The following is a 24,876-nucleotide window of genomic DNA, read 5'->3' on the forward strand; positions in this document are numbered from 1 at the left end:
TAGGGGAGCAGGGCAGCAGCATTACACAACCCAAACCACGCTGGCTGGAAGTGGGGAAGAGTTTTTGGCCAGACAGACCCTGGTCTGCAAATGGTATGCTATGAACACACCTTATGAATGTTAAAACTGTCTTCCCCTGGGCTCTCTCTCTTCACCATTGTGGAAGAGAGCAAAGGATAAAAATACATCATTTTGACCATTTTTCCTAACCCAAAAAATGCTATGATATCCCCCTTTCAGAAAATATATATCACATTAACATCTGGGCTTCTGTTTCCCTTGGGACATCCATTCCTCCCATTTTCTGAATCCTACACTCACTTTTGCATAATGCAAAGAAATGTATCAAAAAATCCTTGCAATAAATTATTATTTTCTCCAGGACTCTCCTGCACATGCTGGTTAAGGTGCTGACAACACAAGGTACCAAGGTCAGTAGTATACTTCCAACTACCAAACCCACTGTGGGGAGAAAGCAAACAGCAGAAGGGTCAACTGATCCTGCATTCACTCCGCAATGCAGCACCTCACATCTGCAAGCTGATCATAAATTTTCTTCCATTAGCAACCAGCCCTCACACAAGCTTTTTTTAGATAAAACAACATGAATATGCCACACAAAGATTTAAGACACATCCAGCCACTTGGCTCTTTTATGTGAGAATAGAAAGTAACATTTAAAGTTCTGCTACAGAAAGTCAACTGAAATCAGTCTCTCCCACTAGTACAGTCTGTTCCACGCAGATAAGAAACAAGTGTTAGGAAAAGCCCAAAGCAGAACCAGTCTGAGCAGAAGTAGGAAAGAAACCTCAGAAGGAAACAGCAAAGAGAAATGGGAACCAAAGAGTTTCTCAAGTTGCTGGAGTTTTAATCAATGTTAAAAAAACAAAGCACAAAAGAGAAAACCCCAAACCTGGCTGTCATCCCCAAGGACCTGGCTTCCTTGAACTTTTTTCTCAATAGCCAAATTCAACAAGTCTTTCCTTATTTCCCACATTTTATTTACTACTTAATTTCTTTTTAGGAAGCCCTTCACTTTGCATAGCAAATCAGCTGTGTTATTAACACTATGCTCATCAACAAAGTCCAAGTGCCCTATAAAGTACATTAATGGAAGTCAGTAAAATCTGACAATGCCACAGAGATTTTTATTTTTCTGTAATTAGTCCTCTTAATTAAAATATTAATTCCATGGTGAGCAAAGCCAGGATCAGCTTCATCTTCTAACATATTATTAAATCAGTTTTGCTGAGAAGGAATCATATTAATAATTTTTTACACTGGTGGAGTAACTGTTCAACCACAGGTGCACACCAGTAGTTCAGCAGTAACATGATGTTCTGTTTCTCAATTCACCATTTGCATTAATAACATTCTTTCTCAGTAGCATATTTACAATACAATATTGCTCTTCATTTAATTTACAAAAAACTTCATGAATAGCAAGGATTAGTTCTGCAGATCCTGTCTCATCACCTGTCTGCAGCAATATGATTCAGATTCCCTGAAGCCACCTACTACCAGCTCCACACTCCTTGCCTGGTCTAGCAGACCTCCCAACTGCCCTGAACTGGCAGCTTCTTGCCCCCTTCTCCCTTCCCCTCTCCATTTCCAGGACGTGGATGTTCCCATGGCTCCCACATGAGCACCACAGCTACAACAAAGATTCCATCAAAGCAATTTCTTTACCAAGAAAAAGCCATAAAAAGATTTCCTGATCTTTTTACTAGGGAGTCCTGCTTTTTATCAAAACTACAGTCAAATGCCTTACTTAAAGGGTTTCTGATTCAAAGTCCAAAAGTTGTGCAGGCTGGAGTGCATCCTTGGAGTCCTTGGGCACTTCCACACCAATGCCAGAAGTGACAGTCTCACTGTTGGCACAGTGGCTGTGTGGAAACAGAAGAACTCCTCTGTTCCACGTTTTTTCCACTAAGAAATGGCGAGGCTGCACAATGGCAGCGGTTGTGACCAACATCATGGGCTTGGGCTCCACCTTACTCTCATGTTCCCCTCTTCAGGATTTTGTAGGATTGCTCCCCAGCTGTATGAAAGGTGTCTTAGCCCTCAGCCCCAGCATTATAAAAGAAGAAAAGCCAATACCCCATTTGCACACTTAAGAGAAACTCCAGCTCAGTTACTGTGCCTCTGTGGCTGCTGCCAGCCCTTCCACACCCACTTGTACTCTTTTCTCCTTGGGGCCTGCAGCCTTCCAGGGCATCACTAAGATGCTTCAGTGGTCACAGGCAGCCACCACCATGATGTTCAGCTTGACCATGAATACTGTATTGGCAGCAACACTCCTTCACTCTCCAGAAGATCATCCACCTCACTGGTCTCACAATTTCCTATGTCTCCACGTGCACTCAAAGACAAAAAATTACACAAATTGTTTTGTTGGAGGTTCTTTTTTTTTTGTAAAGGCTTCATTCTTTTGTTGCCTATCAGCACTGTCTCAGCATATTGCACAATGGTTTCTTTATTATAAAAAAGTCTGTATCAGGCAGGAAGAAAAAAAATTTTCTCAGGAGGCTAATGTGTACTATTGTCTGTAATTAGAGGTAAGTGGTTGTTTGTGTGGCCATCAGGAAGTGGGACCTGGTGAAACAAAAACAAGGTGTTATTAACCAGAAGCTCAACCAGAAGCAGAACATCCACCCGCCCTCCTCAAAAAAACGCACTTCTTTATTCTTGCGCTATTCTTGCGCATTTCCTGGATGCCTTTTACCTGGCCTCTCATAGATATATTACACAAATTCGGTTGCTTTCTTTCCTCTCTCCCCACTCACATACTTTGCCAGATGGCAAACTTCAACTAAATTTGAGAGAAAGGCAGAGGTCTCAAAGGCTATCTACAGGCTTAATTGGGAAAAGTAAAAGTAATATACAACCAAGTAGCTGCTAGAGAAGCAATCCTCGTATTGCCTAATGAAGGGAAAGGTGAAGGCTCAGCTCTTTCACACAGCTTGGCAGTAGCCTACAGAGCAATAACGAGCACCACTGAACCCCTGCAGCACACAGTGCTGCTTCTTCAGTGTGCAGGCCAAGCAAAAGGGTATGTGAAACCAAAACCAGGACAGGGAGACTGACCAGGCTGGGGAAACATATGAATATGTTATATATGTTTTATGAAGCAATATGAAAGTAAGAATATAGCAAGGACAGTGAAGGGAACATAGGACATCTAAGAGACTCAGCTGCATTAATTCAGTTTGTCAGAGAACTCTGCTTATTTACATTTTAGATTTTCCAACTATTTTTAAAAGCTGTTGAATCTATGCTAATATGCATGTCAAGGGGAGGGTTTATTGCAAGTATCTTAAATTCTCCTGGGACCAAGTCCCAAGGTTGTCCTTATCATCCATCCTCTGCTGTTTTACTTAAGGAAATACTTAGAGGAAGTTTTCCTTACCGATGTGGATTTGTAAGAGCCCAGTCTGAAACGGCAAAAAATAATTTCTGCTACAAATCTTCCAAAGCCATGTAAAATTCCTGCAATGTCAAACAAGTTTTAAACTGTCACCAGGAGTAAAAATGTATTATTTATGGAAGCATTGCAACAAAGCTACGCACCATACTTAGGACACAGTGCAGTAAACCTATACATAAAACACTGGGAAATTAACATGAAGAAATGAAATATCAGGGGCAGGGCAGGGGAGAATCCCAACATTCTGAAAGGCATCAAGAAAGCCAAGCTACCAAGCAAATGTAATTCCCTCTGCAAGCTTTCATGGGTGAAAATACACTGTGTGGGACAGAAATATCTACTTTGAAAAGCAGCTCTTAGTTTGAAGCCTCTTTACTGGGCTCTCTTCCAATGAGAGCCAAGGAAAGAAATAACTGGTAATCCAGATCCCCTATTATATCTTGACCAGTAAGCAAATTGTGCCTTTTCAACTTAGTTTATTTTCTTTGATGAAGCAAATCCAGCAGTTCATTGACAAGGAAAATCTTCCCAATTACTTCAGATGGAAATTTTATCTCAACTTTTGTTATTGATTAATTACTGGATCCCAACAATAGCAAATACACAGAATATCAGTATCTGTGTGTGTACATACAAATACATAGATATCTATATAACTATGGACAGATGTAGCCTTGCTTTTCCAGAAATAAATAAACTTTGCTATAGTTACCCAAAAGGAAACAACAGGCCCTCAGAACACCAAAAATGCCATATTGGGACACCAAAACTGAGTAGCTTTTATGGCACATTTCAATGCACACAAATGTGCACTTTGTCTTAAACCTGTTAAGAGGACTCCCTGTAACTTATCCATAGCAATCACCATGATAAAAAAAAAAAAAGCGGCAGAACTTAAGAAAGAAGACACTGATAATCACCTGTCGTTGAAAAAATTCCACCAATAATGCCACAGAGCCTCACTAAGAACTGCCAAAAAGGCATGTGTTCTTCTGTCACTGTCACCATAAGTGAACTGATATCATATTTCATGAATATTCCTGACACCCCATGGCTGCCAGCCGCATGGTTAATTACTCTTTCCTGAAAGAAAAGACAGAAACACTTGTTAGTCACACTTGTTATTACTCACAAGAAAATCAGTCTTACAAGATGGGATGACAAAGAGTTATTTAATCAGAGTTCACAATGAGCAGAAGACTGGGGAGTATCAAGGTCACTTTGACCAATACCTCCTAAAAGTTAAATATCATGAAGTAAAAAATTACTTTCCTGGTCACTGGTCTGCTGTGCTGCTTATCAATATTCACTGTTGTGCTTTGGAACTGTTCTCTCAAGACTCTCACATGGTCCTTTAAACAGGATTTTTATAACTGGATTGGTGTTGGTACCTGGGAAGATAATGCTAGAGTCTTGCCCTAGCCTGTGAACTCAGGGAAGTGCACTGGTGTAATATTTGCTACAGCTCTTCCTACTTTATCAGCCACTATGAATCACTTAACTTGTTGTGAGACCTTAATGAGATTTATGCTGTTGAATGGCCTTAGCAATGGCAGAATCCCCACAGGATTTATATAAATCATAGAATACCAGGTTGGAAGGCACCTCAAGGAACACCTGGTCCAACCTTTCTTGGCAAAAGCCTCTTTTCAAACTTTTTGTCAGTTGTATCATATCAGACAACAGTCACACAGCAAGAAATACACCTAAATAAATAACCACCCCAAGCTCACTATGACTACCAGGCACCTCAGTCCTTATCTGAGAAATTTCTAGTTTCTTTTCTTTGCAAAATTCTTAAACCCAAAGACACCTAAGAGGAGATTGTAGCTGCTATAAATATCTGCTTTTTAAAAACGGTTTCAAGAGAGATCATACCTCAAAACAAGCTTCTTTCAAAAGTCTGCTGTCATTTTGTTGTTACTGAAAGGTGTTGATAAATGCATTGCCAGGTAAGTCTGGCTGAAAATATCTAAGGACAGCAGAAAAGATCATAACGAACTGAAGACAAACTCAGCCATCCCTAAGCTAGTAAGAACCGAGAAGACAAGATAAGCAGGACTGAACAGAAAAGCAATATATCACAGCTCCATTTCTCTGTTTTAACAGTTTGTACTCAAAAAACATGCAGAATACAGTACAAAATAAAAAAGCAGAATACCACTTTGGAAAACGCAGGTTAAGCAACTTCTTCAGTTCGCTAACATTATCAAAAACTATACTGCTTTTTATGGTAGCACATTAAAATTAAAAGGATGCCAAAATAATGCATCAGTAGTGACAGCAGGTCCCAAAAACTTTGCAATGGGTGAAACAAAACATAAAACAAACCAGTAGAAAATGCTTTCCATATTTCAAAGCACGCCAACTGTCAGTATTTGGAGATGAATGATCAGTCATATTAAAAAGGAAGAGAAGACTGAAGGTAGTTAAACAGAACCTTGCCACTGGCAAAGGACAAAACTGTACTTTTGTTTGCTTTTCCTCTTATTTCCCTAAGCCTTACTGGTCTTTTGAGGTCAAATGGTGTAAAAAGAATATGAAGTTAAATCAAACACACAAAACTCCACCCGTAAAAGAAACAGAATTATTTTCTTGCCAACCATTTTGATCTGCTTCCAGCTTCTAGTGCTCCAGAAGATTCAACTTTTGATTGTTAAAATCTGCTAAAAATTACTAATCTTGCATCAGATAGCTCAGTGAAGCCTTGCTAGAATTAAATCTTCTTTACATAAATAACCACAGTATCTCAACCATCAAGAGTAGTGAAGAAGATTCAGCCCACACTTCTCAAACTCTGCTTCCCCATGTGCCCAACACCAGCAATTAAACCTCACTGCATTCAAGTTTAAGTCATGGCTGTCAGACCCCCTTTTTCCATGTCTGCATATGTGCCTACTCTTTCAAAATAAACATACTAAGGTGTTCAGTGAATAGCTGCTCTTTGTAACCTTTCCCAGCTCATCTAATAGACGTGTTTGCCTCCCTAAGATTAAACACAAATAAGCTTTGGAGGCAACAGGGTTGGCTGCTGAGCCGGCGAAAGTAAACAATGGACACTTTACCTCAATTATTCATAGGCTCTTCTCCCAAGCAACCTGTGCTTGTAGCAACTTTCATAAAAATGCATCCCCACAAAAAACTGAAGAGCTAACTTAGACTGGTTAGTTGATGCAAAGAGCCACTACTACACAGGAAGAGAGAAAAACTGAATACAAGATGAAAAAAAAAAGGAACAATAAGATAAGCTGTTGACTGACACACAATAGTTTAAGGAATGCCTTAGTTGCTGCAGGTTGTGCAGGGAAAACGCAAAGCAGATTGCTAAACCAGCAGGAGGTGGGAGTATACTGCATTATGAAATTCCTTTTCCTTCTCTCTTCAGTCCAGCTTTCGTAAGTTTTAGAGCAAACCCTTCCCTTCAGTGGCCTGGCATATCCAAGGCCACTTGGTGTCTTGAACACCAAGACATCACCTCTATCCTACTTTCCCTAGCCCAGTATTTTCAGAAGTACAACATGGAATTGTGAGGAAATAAAAAATTCTCCCTTGGAGAACATCACAAGGTCTAATACAGTGAACTGCCATCCTACTAACACCCACATTTTCTTTCAACCCAAGGCTTTCTTCTCACCTCTCACTTTATCTGTCATTTTTAATTAAACTTTTCACAAAGGTTTGTTTCTTTGGCTTTTGAATAAAAGATGAAACAGAGTTCAGTATCTGAAAATGAGATGTAGTCAGTACACCCAAGGCTTTTTTCCTACTCACAGCAGTCTTTAAATTAGTACTTTGTAATATATACTATGCTGCATTAACTACCTTTGTTATGGACTCAGAATTAAAAGCCTCTCAAAACCCAGAACTGGAAGCTCTCTAGTCTTGAGAGAAATTAAATTTGGTGGTTCAACAAAGGTTAAACAAGACAACTGAGAACAGTTTTTCATATAAACGACCCATTTCTGTTTCTTACACTCACCTCAACCAAGTTAAGGATATTCCAGTGAGCTGCTTCTTGGTTTGCTTCCCACATGGATAAAAAGCTAAAGGTGAATTAAATATTTGTAAAGCTAAACACTAGGTTACAGACCTAGAATTTGGAGGATTTCACCACCATTACTATTACCATCCAATGAAGTGGTAATTACTGTCTATCATTAATTCTAATATCAGACTCCAGATCTACAGATGCAAAACATTAATAGAAGAAGTTTAGATGTGTCACCAAGCATATATATATATTTTACCATCACTGCTGTATGATTTACAGATAATAGAATGTTCTACAAAGAGTCTCTTCATGCTAGACAACTTTTCAAAACCATGTTACTATTTTGACATTTGAACTTTTGTGTTCAATCACTTAGATTTTTTTATCTTCATGGTTTTTTTCTTTCTTCTACTTACCCTTTCTGTCACTGAAAATTGGTGAGTTTCTGCTGAAATTTTGTATGTATGGAGTTTGGTTGGCACAACTGTGATAAAATATTGGAACATCTGATTGTCTAGAAGTAAAAAAAAAATCTTACTGTTGAATCAGGAACAGAGTTAAAGGCCATCTGCGATATTGACAAATAAATCAAAGAAATAATAAATCAGCCAAGCCGTTTGCACTAGAGACATTCTTCAAGGAATGCCAGCACTGCCAAATCTACTTCAGCACCATCTGCACAAAGCTAGTTTCCATGGAAAAGACATACATCCCATTTATGCTCAGAAATTTAAAACTTTCCCATGTAATGAAAAGACGCATTAAGGTCAGGCCACTCAAAGCTTCAAATGAAGAACACAGGTAGTGTTGTCCAGGGCTCTAGAACAAGTTTCACAGCCACATGTTTCATGATATATACAAATCTCAGGTTTGAATAGATTTTGGCCACAGAATTGTACGCACAGTGCTGGAAGCCCTTCTAAACTGGTTACAGATTCTCTCTCAATTACATTTCCAGAGTATTCTTCCAGTGCCATCAGCATGCTCATGCATTTGACTGCTCTTTGTGCAATTCCCTAAGGGAACAAACACCAATAGACTGAAGTAATTTATTTCAACTACACTAAACCATTCTGGCTGTAAGAGCCAAGGAACTGACTGGCTTTGAGACAACAGTGGTTGTAGAAGGTTCTGGGGTTCACTCTCACAGGGAATGCCAGAGGTGAGATGAGGCAGATTACTACTCTCATTTATTTATACATGAGGAAATGAAGTGCTACACAAACCAATCCTGTTTCACCACAAAACACACTGTGGATAGGACAAACCAAATACAGGAATAGAATCTAAGACTCCTGGAGCTATTTTTTAAACCAAAGCAGGCTTATTTTTCCCAAGTATGAATCAGATCTATGATTCTTCACTGTAACATACTGCTGCAGTATGGTCAGACATAGTGTAACTTCAACAAAACAAACCTGGAAAAAATCGCAAATCGCCTCTAAGGAAGGATAGAACAGCAATGCAGATATCAGAAAGAAATGCCTATTTAAGATGTCATGTAGATAACTGAAGAGGACATTGCTCATTACCAAATTTAGACTGACATGCTGCTTGATTTATGAAAAACGATAATACTTTAAATGTAACTATTGGGAAACTCAACAAAACAAGATTTTTTTTTTTAAGCACACAACACTTACGATCTGATGCAATTTTTTCTGTTCCATCCAACGGATTAATAATTCCTGGAATAAGTTCTCCAAATGACAAATGATCTATTCTATGGGAGAAGTTGTAGGCTGAAAGACAATACAGAGAAATTAAGCATTTTTAAACTATGAGAGTCTGTACTTAAGCCAAAAAGATGCATCCATTTCTGACACTGGAATATTCTAATTAGTGCATTTACTAAACACCACCATCATTGGATCTACTACGCACACTTCAAAGAAAACTCAAATCCAAAACATTTAACAAAAAAGTTATATTTTTCTAGAAAAGAGCTTCTAAATCAAATTTTAACTATATTTGAATCAATAGTGGAGCTCAAAAGAGTTATAATTTTATAACAGAGAATTTCTAGTTGGCCAAATACTTACATTATTCTACAGCTCATGTTCTTGTAAGCAACTGCATTAAAAAGACTAAGATTCAGTAAATCAAACGTACAGAGGAAGTATAAGGCAGCTGCAAAGTTATTACACTGCCTATTTTGCAGATACTTAAGATGTATAAAATTATTAAAGTTGTGTTAACATAAATTCATGGGCAGACATTTGGAGGCTTAACCAACTCTAACTGGTTTAATCAAGTTAATTTTGCACAGTAAGTCACGTTTGCCTCACATTAAGTTAAGTCAGCAATACACATTTAGTATCTAGATTCATAATCCAAAAATTAAGTTTCTAAGGAAAAAAGTCAGAAATTTTTAACCCTTTAGAAAGGTCTTCAAGGAAAGAGGTAATTTGGACTGAAATACAGGGTGTGCATTATATGGTGTCTATGTTACAACACAGAACATCTGAGATTCCAGCGTTACCATTACTACAGAAGCAACCTAAAAATAATCCTAATAGTGTTAAATGAATGAAAGCAAATTGTTATAGAGTCATATCATTGCAAAGAATATTCTTCACTTTTTTTTTTTTTTGCAATGCAATTGCACAGCTAGAACATCTTTAAAGCAGCAACCTAACATGAACCTAACATGAACTAGGAGACAGCAGTCTGATTGAAGTGAATCATGTTGGTATGGAGATGACAGAAGGAACTTACACTCATGGCTTACAAGGGCTGCCAAGTGTGCATGGCCTCGAGGATGTGGTATTGCCCTGAAAAAAGCAACAAATGTTTTATGAATCCACACAGGACTATGTAGAAAAATTACCTTTCCTCCTCTATTTCAATCAATACTTTATAAAGTATGTCATATCAACATATGTATAACACAACATATATATGCTTAAATACACATAACATATACATATATATCTGTTTTATAAATTGGTATCTATTGTGTATATCTATATAAAACCCAAATATGACATTTTTATTACTGTCAAGTACAGACAGACTGAACAGTAAGATCAGGAATCTTGGACTCACAAAAACCCTCTTACACAAACTAGTGTCTTGCATTTTTAGAAATATCAAAACCACATCAAGTCACTATGACTTTGGAAGAGTCACCAAGTCCTACTATATGAAAAGCTGCAGAACTGCTCAAGTGACTAATAAAAGTTTGACCTTATTTTTCCTATGAGTAAGCAAGTTAATTGCACTCTGTATTTGCTCTTCTACAAAGCGATTTCAAGACTTTCCATCCAGTAAAACACTGAAATTCATAATGACTATATTACATAAAACAATGTACTGCATGGTTTTGGTAATTTATGAAGAAAATTAACAGTGCAAGAATTACATGTCAAAAACCACCAAGCCTGAGTACAGGAAGGTCAATAAAACCCAGTCATTAACTGAAGCATAAAACCACACACACATGACATACATGCACTATATAGAATGTAGAAGTCAAGGGATTTTTTTATTCTCAAGAATTGGACAGAACATACTTGCCCACAGTTATGTGAAAGTTCCCTGCCACTTTATTGACATAGAGATGACCATGAATTCTGCATGCATCTGGCGACCGTAATGAATTATCTTCCCTGTTTAAATAAAACAACATTGAAAGTACTTGAATATTCACTGTCTAGCAGAAATAACAGCAGTACAGTTAGATCTCTTTTGCCTAGCATAAAGATACAGTATTATCATCTACCTGTCCTTAATGTGTTCTGGAATTATACCAGATATGGTGGAAGGTAGGGAAGCTAGTGAAGGTCAGTTTGATGAAACCAATGAGCCTTCATTCATACTTCTATTCAATGATCTGGCCTACAAGACTGGCTTATATCTGAACATGCAAACAGAAAACATTAGACCATAAGTATATCTACCCCAGGGATTTTTATTTTCCCGCTTCCTTCTACCAAAAAATGGCTTGGAAAATTTTAATGATACAATGAACAGAACCAAATACATTTTGGTCACAATAACAACACTGTAGCAAGAAGGGCTTTCGACTTTATTTTTCACAAAAGCTTCCACTCCTCCTCACTCATGTTGCGATGTCCAGAAAAAAAATCTGTTTCCAAAATCTGCTCCTTAGAGGGAGATGAAAACCAAATTTTTTTCAACACATCTCAAGCATAAATACCAATTCAAATACTGCACTAACAAGCAACACAGAGGCACAGAAGGACTTAATCAATCTGAAGACATAAAGCAAATGAGAAAAAAAAGATCTTTTTGAGCCATCTTTAAAAACTTGCCTTAGGAAGGAAGAATATATCTGATCCTCAGACAGGGAGATTACAACACAAGAAATGTGTATGTCAGCTTTGGTGTTTGGTTTTATTCATTACTTTTTTTGTTTAGTGCTTTTTCTAAGTGGAGAAAATTTCAGCTTTCATCTAGAAAGTGCTTTTTCCTTGGGGGGGGGGGGGGGAAATAAAATCACATAGCATCTAGATTCAGCAGACCAAACATTCTATGCACTAATCTCTTAACACTTCTGAGTAGCTGGAATTAAGTGAAAACAGCAAGGCTTCTTCATACAATCTTAACAGTGCTATCTTAGACTTATCTATCTTAGGAATTTACTAACAAAACACGTTGGTATGCAAAGGTTGAATCTTGTAAAATTATGAAGCATTACAACACAGATAACAGCAGCACTGCTTTTAAAAGCTGCTGGACAGAAAGGTAGTTTAAAAAAAAAGACTCTTGTTTAGCACTGCTCTGGCATTTCTAATTCCCATTAGGAAAGAGGCACCAGACCAAATGGAATATAAAGGTGTGTGCATATATTTACTTGTGTCTGCACATGTATGTGTAAGCACACACACAAAACCTGGAAACCTTCTCCAGTTTGGAAACCTCAAAAGTTTTCAGAAAACAACAGCTCTCCAAAGGAAGTATCAAGTACACTATTTTAAAAGTCATTAAAAAGCAGTGAGATCTTTTCTTACAACCTTGTCTTCTGGGGGTGGTGTGGAATCAAAACCACAATAAAATGTTAAGTCTAATTCATAGGGTTGAAAACCACAGTTTTTCTTACCGTGGTGGCAGTGCTGTAGAAGCACTTTTAAATGCACTTTTGAATATCACATCTTGAAGAGAGTGTTCTTCCTGCAGCCTACTCTGAATTAGTTGCAGCATCCTAAAGATTAGAGACAAGCATGAACACATGCAACAGTAAAACAAAATCTAGCTTCACAGTTCATTATTGGCTTCAATTGTAGGTCGCAAATCAAGAACTTAGCAAAGTTGATGACAGTAATTAAGCATTAAACTTCGGGAATAGTATTTTATACAGAATTTAAAGCTCAGGTGTTCACAGCAGTGTGTTATCTAAATACCAAAACTAGCCAGACCCCCAAATAAGCTTCAATACTATTACAAGACTATCACTATAATGGCACACACAACACCAAGCTATTAAAGTGATAAACACTGTGCCAATTAAGTTATAGGATTTTTTGCAAGAATGTGCCAATTTGTTCCAATGGCTCAGCTTTGACATTTAGATATCTATTTTACACATTTGATTCCATGATTTTAACTTGTGCTACCAAGCATTCATTTGGAAACAGAAGCTGAGCGAGTCCATATATCTTGCTTGCAACTTGCAACAGCATGACCCCATTCTAAAGCCAATTTTCTTTTTCCATAACAGAGATCTTAAATAATGAGGAAAGCAAAATAACTTAGTATCTTTTTGCAGGTTTGCATTCTTAAATTACAAGCAGGAGTTGTTAGACTCAGGACATAGTTATGTCATGTAGCTCTGGCGTACTTCAAAGTCACTTTCAGTACAAATAATACAAACCATGCCTCTCAGTGCTTTACCTTTGCAATTCTTTTTGTTGTGGGGTGAGTTCAAATGGTACCTGAAACAAAAATAACACATCTAATAAAACACACAGAAAGTATCCCTTCCATGAAATCCAGAAGAGAATTGGGGGTGTGGGTATAAAGTTATAACCAACTTCACACTTGGCACCACAGAGTAGTTTATGAAAGGACTTTGCAGACCATAGTTCAAGTATAAAAATTTCTGTCCCTTCCCACGCAGAACTGCAAAGGAGCAATCTTTGAAAGACAAAGGTCCAGGTGCAGATTGCTTATTTCTATGCTGATCCCACATGAAGCACTAAAGACAAGCTACCAGGCCTGCTATACTTCATTAGCATTAGAGGATCACTAGTAACATCTGTTCACCAAGTTCAAACCTAAATATTAGTTAACACAAATGTACTCAGTAAATTCAACTGCAATTAATGCTCAAATGTACCCAGAAGCTATGGCCAAAAGAGATCAACTACAGAATCTTTCTCTACAAGGTTGGTAGAGAAAAAAAAAACCCAAGCAAGTAAACCAGCCCAGTAGTACTTTGGACCAAGAGGAACTCAATTTTTAAATAAAAAGGAAAGAATAGACTTACTGGTTCATAGATTAAGCCATCTGCAGAGGCAACCATTGTTTCTGCTAAATCCAGAACATCAGCCCCCACATCTATTTTAACCAAGGAAAAATATTAAGTCACAGAGATGATCAAGGACAAGCTAAAAAAATTCAAGTCGAAATGAAGTTTTACAGTACAGTGATAAACTTCAGTCTATGTTCTTGTTCCTTCAACCTATTTAACCTTCAACATCAGCTGATGGACACTGACCAAAAACTCTTCAAATATGCAGTATTTTCTCACTGATTTAACACCTACAGAGAAATTGTATGAACCACATATACAAGCTTTCTAGTATCTGCTATGTATCAATATTTTTTCCTGTTTTACAAGCACTGACCAGAGACCAAGACTACTCAAAATAGAGGATAAAAGTTTATTTGCAAAAAAAACAAACAAAAGAAACCCAATCAAAAAAACACTGATCTACCATACAATTAATGCAAGGATTAAACTAGCCAAAACTAATGAACCCTGAAAATTTTCTTGCATTCCTGGTAGAAGTAGTATTCTCTCTTCTCAGTCCAGGACAATCAAGACTGAACACAAATAAAGGTTCATTACCTAAATGATGTCAAAATAATATTAAGAATTGCCTTTATAAGGAAGGCATACCTCTTACATTCACGAGGAAGATGAAATTATGTTATGGTTTCAGCGCTGTTAAACAGTAGACCAGCTTAATATAAACCAAGTTTGTAAATAAATACCAATTGTTATAAATTCCTGCTGCTGAGGTGAGTCTCACAATGAGGTTTTAAAATATTTTAGTGAAAAGGAGACCAAACAACAGATCCTGTTCCTGCTGACAGACAAAGCAAGGTTCTGCAACATGCGAATGAGATGGCACAGATATTCTCTTTACATTTATTACTAATTCCTTCAATGAGTCATATGCCATGAAGATCAGAACACGTTAAACTGGTAAAATATTCCGAACAATATTCAACTATATTGTAAGCAAGTGTGCTCTCTGAAGAGGCTTTAAAGTGTTTAAAAACTTTAACTGATGGAATACTTACACTGACATCTCATGGCAACTGTAATATCAATATTGATCCTTAATTTACTGGAAAGAGAAAAAAAGGCAAAAATCCATTAAGTGACATTGAGTACAAGTATCAAGAAAAAAATCTCAGACTACTTGCAGAAATACAGCCAGGTACCAAAATTTATACCAATAAATATAAAGCTGTTTAAAATTTGGGTGAAGCAACATGGATTTTTAGAGCACATTAAACCACTTTTTAACTTAAGAGATAACCTTCATCACACCAAAAGTCTGATTGTGTGGCATTCCCCAATATTCTGGGCATTTCCTATTGGTTTTCATGTTAGTTTCACAAATGTAATTTGAAATATTAAGAAATAAACCCCCTCACTATAGTCACAGGGTTCTGTTCCCAGGGAGCTTCCTCTGGGACTTAGCTGACCACAAGCAAATCACATAAGCAAGGGATTCAACACTGGCTCAGCTGGGGTCAGACAGGGTCAATAGAGAAGAGCAAAGCAGTTAAAATTATACCAGCCTCCATTGGTTAAAACTGTCAAGAACCACAGGCTGGGCGATCAGCCCACAATCAAACTGGGGAATCAGTAGTAGGACATACCCAAATCCCTCTTAACTGATGGACTACCCTTCCTGTGTGATACCTTCACTTGGGATATAACCTACTTCAGCAAAGACCCAAATGTGAAATTACAGCTGTCTGATTTGATTTACTACCATTGGAGTTTTTGATGCATCTCCTTTACATTTTTCCTTTTTTTTTTTCATTACAGAAACCTTAATTATTTCTGATGTACAAGACATTCAATTAATAAATGTATCTTTAGCTTGTTACCACAGCAACTACCCAAACAGATTTTAAAGTTATTTCAGTTTAGTTTCAGTTAGTTCAGTTCATGGGTGTCTGGCGATGGGCCATTGTCAAATCACAACACAGACACACGACATTCAAAGGTGTTCAGGGCGCAGAATCTGCATTAACTTCACAGGGACTCGTGGGTGCCTGACCAGTTCTGGAAGAAAGGCAAACAGTCCTGACAGGCACATGAAACCATCAGCAAGCAAATCTTCAGGGGGACTGTATTTGGAGACAAAATCAGTGACAATCTCTAATAATGCAGTCAAAGTTCTGAGCACTTCAGGTTCACCTCCAGTAGCACAAAGTATAACGGCAAGATACTAAGTGTATGAACTAGAGAAAGCCTCCAGCCCAAGTTGGGAGGTTTACCTACTGATGTGGAGTTACATCTTATGACGTTCTCTGAATTGTTAGCATGTAATTCCTAAGGGAGCTCCTTCAATAAGAAACCTATACTATTGTGACTTCCTCATAGCAGAAATCTCAATTTATCTTCTTCATAGATTACATAGAAGAAAAAGCTCCAAAACAATCAACAGGTGAAAAATCAAATTTATGTAGTATTTAATTTGTAATTTCAATTATAAATTGCTTTCAAGTCACATGAACATTTTAAATCTATTCTTTCCTGAAATGCAGACAACTAACATTTTAAAAATAATTTTAACAAATAATGTTACCTAGTAAAATCCTTGTCTACTTCATATTCATATTTCATCCATGTATCCCGGTACACCATGAACTCCATTACAGTCAGGAAAGCTATTGTTGTAAATGCTATCAGAGAAACTGGTCAGAGGAAAAAAAAGTAGACATTCAGACTCTGAGAAATGTAATTCAGAAATATAAGCAGAACAGAATTCAAACAATTCCAGAAATTGAGCATTACCAGTACAACACCGTATAAATTAACACAGTATAAATCATCTTTGATTTATAAATCCAAAAGCTGCTCTTAGACAAGTTGTTTTCACACTGATAGTATTTGTTTTTAGACAGGAGTGGAAAAGAGTAAATCCTACTTTTGCATCAAGAAAGTATTTTTTAAGTACAGTTAAATACTGGAATGATTAGGAGGTTGTGAAATTCCCGTATAGAAAATTTAAGAACAGGCTATATCCTCCTCCACATATAAAATGCACACAAATCACTGTCAGGGATGGTCTAGGAAAACTCAATCCTAACTTCCAACATGAAAGAAGAAGGTAGTGCATCTTGAAATCCCTTCAAGCCTCCACTTGTCTAGAAGTCAATTTTTTACAAGATTTTTTAAAAACAAGTCTTAGACTCAAGAAGGTAGGAGACAAGAGAAATAATAAGCATTATAATGCTTGTGTATAGCTACACATAGCCATATATGTCATATTGTCATGACTCCCACCCCAGTATTTCAAACAACTCTCCCTCTGGCAACAAGCAACACACAGCTATCCATTCTGCCAATAAGTGAAGAACTTGAAATTATTTTTAGGGTGGAAACTAACCGGTATATTTTAGTGGTACATGTGCTTCACTTATCTCCAAGGCAGCCTACTCATCACACTTGCAAAGTTGTACAATGCAAGGAGGAGATCTCCCTGCTGCACAGTCAGAGAAACACAGTAACAGATGCACAGAAGCACCTGCTATGCCCCTTTTATTAAGTTATAGCTTTTATAAACTGGAAAATACTTCAGCTATGAAGCATAGTAGCAGTTTGAACAGCTTATTGGCACTGTAGGTTTTTAATTTACATTCTGTGGAATATCTCTGTGGAATCCATGAAGGGCAACTTGAGAAAAAACGAGCTCATTGTTGACAGGCTTCAACTCACTACACAGTGACCCAGAAGCCAGAGGGGGGAGCAGAGAGTCCTTGGGGATCAGGAAAGGAGCTATTGACTGTTGCATAGATCAGCAATGTTTCCAATTCTAGCTTTCAGCTGACACTATGTAGCAATCACACACATGAAACCCTTCATGTCAACTGCACAGATCAATTAATCACTCCGGCTGTCCATTTCCTTTTGGAACCAGTAGGCCAGACTCACCCTGGCTATGCAATAATAGGAAAGCTGGAGATACTGCTATCCAGAGCCATACAAACACAATTAGAACCACAGCTGCTTTCTGGATAATTCTGAGAAATTGTATGTGTTGATCTGAATAGAAAAATAAAGTCTTGTAGATTTTCCTTCCTGAAGGGTTTCACAGCCACAGAGCTGGAGTTTCAGCCTGTTTGAGTAACAAGGACTTATTTTGCAATGGGTCTGAAGGCTGTGAAAGCCAGAGAATAGAGTCTTGGTATGTTTTAGATCCCTATCACATCAGAAAGTAAGTCTGACACTTTGATCATGAATGAAACACAAATACTATATTCAGATTTCATAATGGCACAGAAAAAGACAATCCTATATTGTCAGTTATAAGGTTACTGGGATAAAACCAAAGAATGTTAAAGTAACTTCTGGTGCTGAGAAATCCTTAAGGCACCATTCACCTAAGCAAAGGTCTCAGGAAGGATAGTACTATACTACAAAAAAATGATTCTTTAAGCATTTGGTGGTTTTATGCAAATTACAACATAGAAACAACACCCTTGTTTCCTCAGAAACTGAGACTAACAAAGAATTATTTAAACACTTCTCAGAGATTATATTTATTATAATGTATTATATTTACATACAATAATCCTTTAATTATTAACAGTCCACCTGAGGAAACAGCAAAGTAATATAGAACTTTCTGATATTTTCTTCTACACTATAAGTGGCATAACAACTTCAAAGGCTTATCTGTAGGTTGCAATTGCTTCCTGAACTTTTTATTCAATTGAGTTTCAGGCATAATCACACACATGAGAGAGATTTTTGTCCTCCACTTCCAAGTGCTAGCCGTTTCCTATCTGCAAATAATTCTAAGAGTCCAAGAGATGAAGTCACTATTTTCAGATCAGGCTACCTCTAACTCAGCTCAACTTAAAGACACAATTTTATGATAAGATACATAAAGAAAGGTCATTTTTACAGGTCTAGCTTTTTCAGAGAACCTCAAGTGACTAATATGAATAGTACAAGCACATGTCCTGGATTAAAGTGTTTAGTCCTTCAAAGGGCTTTCCTTACTCTTAAAATCAAGTGTGCCTTCAAGAGAAAAGCTTTAGAAAACTGCTCTTCATCCTGATGCTCAATTTACCTGTCTCTGAGGAATATTTTTCTACTTTTGCAAAAGCATAGTGTTGAATCCCACTATCATTTCGGGTCATGCTCACTCAGTCTCACCCTACCTGACACCAAGAAAAGAGCTTGGTGAGACAACAAATGAGAAAGTTTTGTTACAGGCTTGGCACAGTGCAGTTCCAGTTGCAACTGGTTAGTTTTTATTTCTAACCTTTACATTGGGTTGAGTCTCCCCAGTTTTATACAAAGTCTCCCTTCAGATGAGTGATGGATGCATCTGTTTGGATAAGATACTATGTCTTTACTTGAAGGGGATGAGCTCAGTCAATCCACCCAAGAATTCAAGAAACCAGTTTTGGCTACTTTCAGGTGAACACAGATGCCTGTCTTCCTTATGCTAAAGTTTCTATCAATATCAGCATCTCAAACAGGCTTACCTGTGCCTCCGCTTGCTGAAGTCTCCACATAGCTTTCAGGAACCTTTGGAAAGGCATCCAATTCTTTCATCAAATTCAAGGTCTTCTTCCGATTCAGTCGCCTCATCTTCAGCACACTCCTCCACCTCCTCCTTCATATACTCCCTCTAATTTGAGAATAAATCATTATGATTAAAAGACACAGGCAATACTGCTCAAACTGACTGGCTTTAACATAATGCAATAATAAGGACATTCAAACCCCAGAAACATGTTTTCAAGAAACACATGCTAGACAACTGGATAGTCACTCTTACTTCAAGAAAACTGTTAAGATTGGCCAGGACACCACTGCCTACAATCCAGCCACAACCAGCACATTCACCATTTAATTACTATGCTCGATTTCTTTCTCAATTAAGTTCTTACTTGTAGTGAATATATTGCATTTTAAATTAAAAAAAAAAAAAAAAATCAAACTCAGTCCTGAAGTAAATTTTCTAAACAAACCTGACAGGGCACAGAAGTCACTGACTGAGGAGGAAATATCTAATAGGCTGCATAAACTTTAGAGGACATCAGACTGCTCTCCACATTTGACCATTGTGGGCACAAACTATATCCTAAAGGAAAAAAAGGTGCATTTCACACTTTTACAGGTATAGAATATTATGATCATAAAATGACTATTTTTTTCCTCTATAAAAATACCTTCCAAAGCAAGCTGTGGATTGAATCCTAACTCCATCCTTCAGAATAATTTCTGTACATGACATGATCTCTGCTTGGAGTCATGTTAAGCAGCAGGATGCTGAGAAAAGGAGGTTGCCCTGGAAATACCGTCTTAAACCATTTCCAAATCATGCAAATATGCTCACAGCCTGGTCCTGCCAATAGACTGCAAGTTTTAACAAGTTGACACTGTTGCTTTTCTTCTAGGGAACTGCTGAACTTAACCCTGAATTTCTGAAGTTATGAAAACAATCATGCACTTACTGTATTCTGAGAATATGTCATCTTATTGTTCCCTATTTAAACACTGTAAGGTGGGCAAGTTAACCTATACTGCCAACACATGAGACAGTTCTCATTATCATCATGTAGAAAAAACCTGTGAACTCATCTGACCTGTTTCAAGAGAACATCAAGTCTCTGGCACGTTCTAGTGAAATTACTCAAGATCTATTCCCTGCTCTGCCCCTTCCTGGTGCTGAGCAGGCTTTGTACCATGCAATAAAAAAGCAATAGGCTCTACTGGAAATTAAAGTTCACACAAGAAAAATCATCTATGCCTGCAACATTCTCATTACACGAATTGATTTCAGACAGACTCTGCCCTTGGTCAGGCTGCAGAGATCAACAAAATGATATTGTGTGTTTAGCAGAGGATTCAAATAAGCACCAGTTGGAGTGGTCAGAGGAGAAAAGTGCTGGAGCAGGCTTTTGGTTACACAGCATAAAAAAAATAACCAGGAAGCAAGGTTCTGTCCTTACTACACCACATAACTGTTTTAAAGAATAAACTCAGAGTAGCTCAAGGAAAAGTTGGAAAACTTCAGTGCACAGATATGGCAAAGCAGCTGCTTGGACACAGCTGAAGTCATAACATTCGTTAGCACGAAGGAAACACCAACAGGGCTTGCCTGTTATCCTACACATAAAGCAATGAAGCCAACATAGCACCCTTTCATTCTCTGCATATCTTCCCTGCTATCCCGTGCAAGAGCACACCGTACAGAGGCACAAGATAAACACAGGGAATTTGAGAGCACATTACTAAAAAACTTTCTAAATCACCCTGCATCAGTAAGTATGTGGATTTTTGTAATCCAGCTAGAAATATGCAATCTGTTCATTGGTTTCTTTAATCCCACACAGAGAGACTCACTTTCAGCTACAGACCCAGATGGAGAGCTGATCCCTGCCCCCTGCCCATCTCCACACAGGTACTACAGACACACCAAAAAATCTGGAGTCCATAGCTCCATGAAAGTAAGGTACTGTGAATCCAAGAGCCCAATTGCCTTAAGAAACTATTATTATTATTCACGATAAATAAGGGACAAAGCACAGCACAAATGCCACTCAAGACCAGAGGTCCGCTCGAAGCCATGGCAACTCCGACCCAGCTGAGGGGCTCGGGCAGTTTTCGCTTCCTCAGATAACTTGGCAGCGAAGCCGCTACCGGCGCGTCCCAACACCCGCTCCCACGGGCGCGGAGCGGCCCCACGCCTGAAACCCCCTGCCGGGGACCCGGGCCCGGCTTCACACCGAAAGAGGCCTCGGCCGCCAGCTCGGAGCCCACACACCTGTGAGGGCCGCGGGCGCTCCCCGCCGCCGCCACGCACCGGGTAGCCGCGGGACGGGACAGGCCGCGCCCCCGCTCTCCCGTCGCCCTCCCCTACCTCTCGCTTCTGCCGCCGCTGCCCAGCGCCGCGGGCGAGGCCAGACGGGAGAGACGAGCCGCAACGCGCTGCCCGGCGCCCGCCCCGCTGAGCATGGCACCGCCGGCCGGGGCGGGCTCCCTCCGCCGCCGACGCCCGGCGGGAGCCGCGGGCCGACGGGAGCGGCGGAGCGCCCCGCCCGCCCCTGCGCGCATGCTCGCAGCCCCTCGGGCATGCGCCGGCTGCCGCGGCCCGGGGCGGGCTGGGACGAGCAGGAGCAGGGGCGCATGGCCACGGCCGGGGCCGTAGTCCCCTGGCCGCCGCTCTGCCGGCCTGTGCCCGGCAGCGCAGCTGGGAGCAGCCGCGGGCTGAGCCTCCGGAGCCGCAGGCAGTGCGGCCCCACGCCCCTCGCAGGGCGCCCTGCACAGCCTCGCAGCCGGTCCCGCAGGCGCTTGGGCTCCCGGGCATGGCAGTGCTGCCCCCGCCGCGACAGAAGGGACGTGCTGCTCCGGAGCATCTGTGACCGTGCGAGGTTCTGAGTGATCATTTAAAGCGGTGGATGCCAAGTACCTTCCAAAACAAACCGATGAAGGGCTGTCACGCCGATTGCAATATTAATACTGGTTTGGACACTCTGGATATAGAAGCAGGCAGCGTTTGAAAAGAGGCAGCATCTTGGTTAACTATGAAGGACAAGGCTTTAAGACAGTGACCTATGGTACTGAGGAAGGAAAGATTTTAAGCTCACAAGCCAGTCTTCAGACTTGAAGTGAAGAAAGTAAGAGGGCTTATGTATACCCAAAGTCTCTGTCCTTTTCCCTGCGGTGATGGAGTTAACTAATAGGCACTGCCTCACCACAAGCTTTCTGCCTTAGTAACTGCAGCATTAGTTTATCTGCAGATTTTTCCTTACAATCCTATCAACTCTCATCATGCTACTGTCACTGCCCACAGGTAGCTGACCCAACCTAGACATCTTACAGCCAAAAGGGGAGCTCTCCCAATATAATAGTACTCCCAGGGAATACTAACATCTTTGAAGATATCAAAACGATTCAAGAAAAATGGCTCAATGTAAGGTTTTTAAAGAAAAAAAATATACCAGACATTTATTGTCATAGACCTGGAAAAAAAAGAGACTGAAGAGTCCAGTATTTTTGATAACGAGTCAAACAAATAAAACCCACACCCTAGAAACACAGATAGTGGTGAATTCCACAGCATTAATTCACATTTGCGCTTTTTAATGGTTTGGAGGAAAAAGTAAATCCATGACAAAAGAGTTTCAATAGTATGCTAAAGTACACACAATTTGAATTAAACAACTCTTTGGGTATCTACAGCATTTGAGAATAAAAGGAGCCTGAAATAAGAAGGGAACACAAACAGATTCAGAGTACCTTTTGCTTTTTAGTGATAGGCAGGAAGGAAGGAAACAAACATGGAGCAACATGCCAGTGGTTCTCAATGAATTGTGATCAGTGTGTTTCCATCATTTTAGCAACTATAATAACAGCTGGATCAGACAGTCAAAAAGAAAAAAGGGGAGGGGAGAAGTATGACATTACAAGAGATAAATAACTAGGCTAAAAATATACATATCTGAGCATTTGTTCCCTCATCTCAAAAAGAGCAGGCAGCTTTAGCTCCAGCACATCAAGCTCTTACTTTGACATGCCTAAGTGCTAGGGTATAATTCACTAGACAGGGATTTTTCTGGCTAAGCCCTATTTTCCCTTGAAATGCTCTCAGCATTGAGGCTTGGAAGGAGAAACTGATAGATCTGGTTATTTGCTATGCAGCAGAGATGCTCAACAGATGTTTTCACAGGCAAACAATCTCATCTGCTCACAGACAAACATGGGTTCAGCCTTAGTGCTCAACATCACATTGAGATCCCTCTTACAGAGAAGTGGCACGGAACAAAACTGCTTGCAGCTTTGCATCACTATAGTCTTATAAATAAGACTGCATATAAGACTTCTAACTACAGATATCTCCATGAGATATCTCCGTGAAATTTTAAGGGAAAACACAGGAAAAAAAATTTAAGAATTTAGGAAAAACAGAAAAATTATATAGTGATAACACTGTCCATTACACTAACACTATGTATTTGACTACACTGTGCTAAAGAGAGACAACAGTGATTGCACTGCACCCATCAAGTACCAGACTACTCAAATTCAAACCATGCTCCTTTCCTTATGCCCCTGTGTGTTTCCTGCTCTCCTGATCACACCTAAGTCGTGGCAGCCTACAAGTATCTGCCAAATAACCTCAGCGAGCCCGATTAGGAGGAAGAAATCTAGCTGCAAGTTGCAAACCATGCAGGGGGGCCAACGGGCTGTCCCTCAGCTGCTGCTGTATGCATTTGTTTCAGTTCAGTATGTAACAGGACCCCAAAGCACCCTGAGACTTAAATGCAGCCACCTATGCAAAAATACAACTATCTTCCAAAAAAACCCGGCATTTCTTAACACTGGTGATTTATGAAGTCCCTTGATGTGTGCAAAGGAAGGAAATCACGTCTCATATCGAACAGTTTAGCAAACCACAAATTACGTAGGACAGAAAAAAAATTCTTCAAAGCCCAGGAGTAAGGGCTATGAAGAACATTGATATCAAAAACAGTAACAAAGAGGACGGTAGCAGACCAAACAAGAGAAACAAATGTAAACAGCTATCGCCCACCTGCGTTTCAACACACTTGAGCATTAGTTAAAAAGCTGGAAGCCGTGCGCAGGATATACAAACTAAAATAAAAACCTGTAAAGCATGTCGAGACTAAACACAAGCCCCCATCGTTTACTGCTGCTACAGTCGCCTGCACAGGTGGTTCATGACAGCTGAAAAAGCATTTTGTTAGCACGAAGGGGCGAGGGAAAGACGGGATAGCACGAGGGGGAGCGGCCAGGAGCGCCTGCAGGGCGTGAGGAGAGGCAGGGATTCAGAGAAGAGAGCAGCCGCTTTACCGGAACGTGGAGGCATCGGAGTGGCATTTAGGAAGGAGAAGGAGGAGCAGAGGAAACAGGTGCAGAAGAGCGAATATGGAGATGAGCGGTAGGAGTGGCTGGAAAGGGGGTGGAGGAGAAGAAAGTCCTGGAGGTTGAGAGGTGAGGGCTGGGGAGATGGGAAAGGATATGGCGTGAGGGAGGGAG

General features: G+C 39.5%; 1 protein-coding gene across 2 annotated transcripts; it reads right to left on the minus strand.

The window, feature by feature from the left end:
* Positions 1-847: 847 nt before the first annotated feature.
* On the minus strand, positions 848-24,842 carry LOC131572732 (endoplasmic reticulum-Golgi intermediate compartment protein 2-like). Of its 2 annotated transcripts, none has more exons than XM_058826040.1 (14): positions 24,691-24,842; positions 19,353-19,498; positions 16,439-16,547; positions 14,913-14,959; positions 13,870-13,940; positions 13,275-13,315; positions 12,484-12,585; positions 10,934-11,029; positions 10,137-10,192; positions 9,062-9,160; positions 7,835-7,932; positions 4,348-4,510; positions 3,410-3,489; positions 848-2,595 (listed from the first exon to the last, which is right to left on the minus strand). In XM_058826040.1, exons 2-14 carry the CDS (start codon positions 19,456-19,458, stop codon positions 2,530-2,532), a joined length of 1,134 nt encoding a protein of 377 aa, XP_058682023.1. In that variant the 5' UTR covers positions 19,459-19,498; positions 24,691-24,842; the 3' UTR covers positions 848-2,529. The 2 variants fall into 2 exon arrangements, with proteins under 2 accessions (XP_058682023.1, XP_058682022.1); XM_058826039.1 differs by lacking the exon at positions 24,691-24,842 and adding an exon at positions 21,737-21,918.
* Between the last annotated feature and the right edge of the window lie 34 nt (positions 24,843-24,876).

Source organism: Poecile atricapillus, chromosome Z (genome assembly GCF_030490865.1).
Source record: "Poecile atricapillus isolate bPoeAtr1 chromosome Z, bPoeAtr1.hap1, whole genome shotgun sequence".
Classification (NCBI taxonomy): Eukaryota; Metazoa; Chordata; class Aves; order Passeriformes; family Paridae; genus Poecile; species Poecile atricapillus.

Excerpts from the sequence above, each read along its gene's own strand:
- LOC131572732 (XM_058826040.1), bottom strand. The coding sequence starts at position 19,458 with ATGAGGCGACTGAATCGGAAGAAGACCTTGAATTTGATGAAAGAATTG. Across the intron at positions 16,548-19,352 it reads TTCAGCAAGCGGAGGCACAG|TTTCTCTGATAGCATTTACA; the intron begins GTAAGCCTGTTT and ends TCCTCTGACCAG. Across the intron at positions 11,030-12,483 it reads TCTACAGCACTGCCACCACG|GGAAGATAATTCATTACGGT; the intron begins GTAAGAAAAACT and ends TTATTTAAACAG.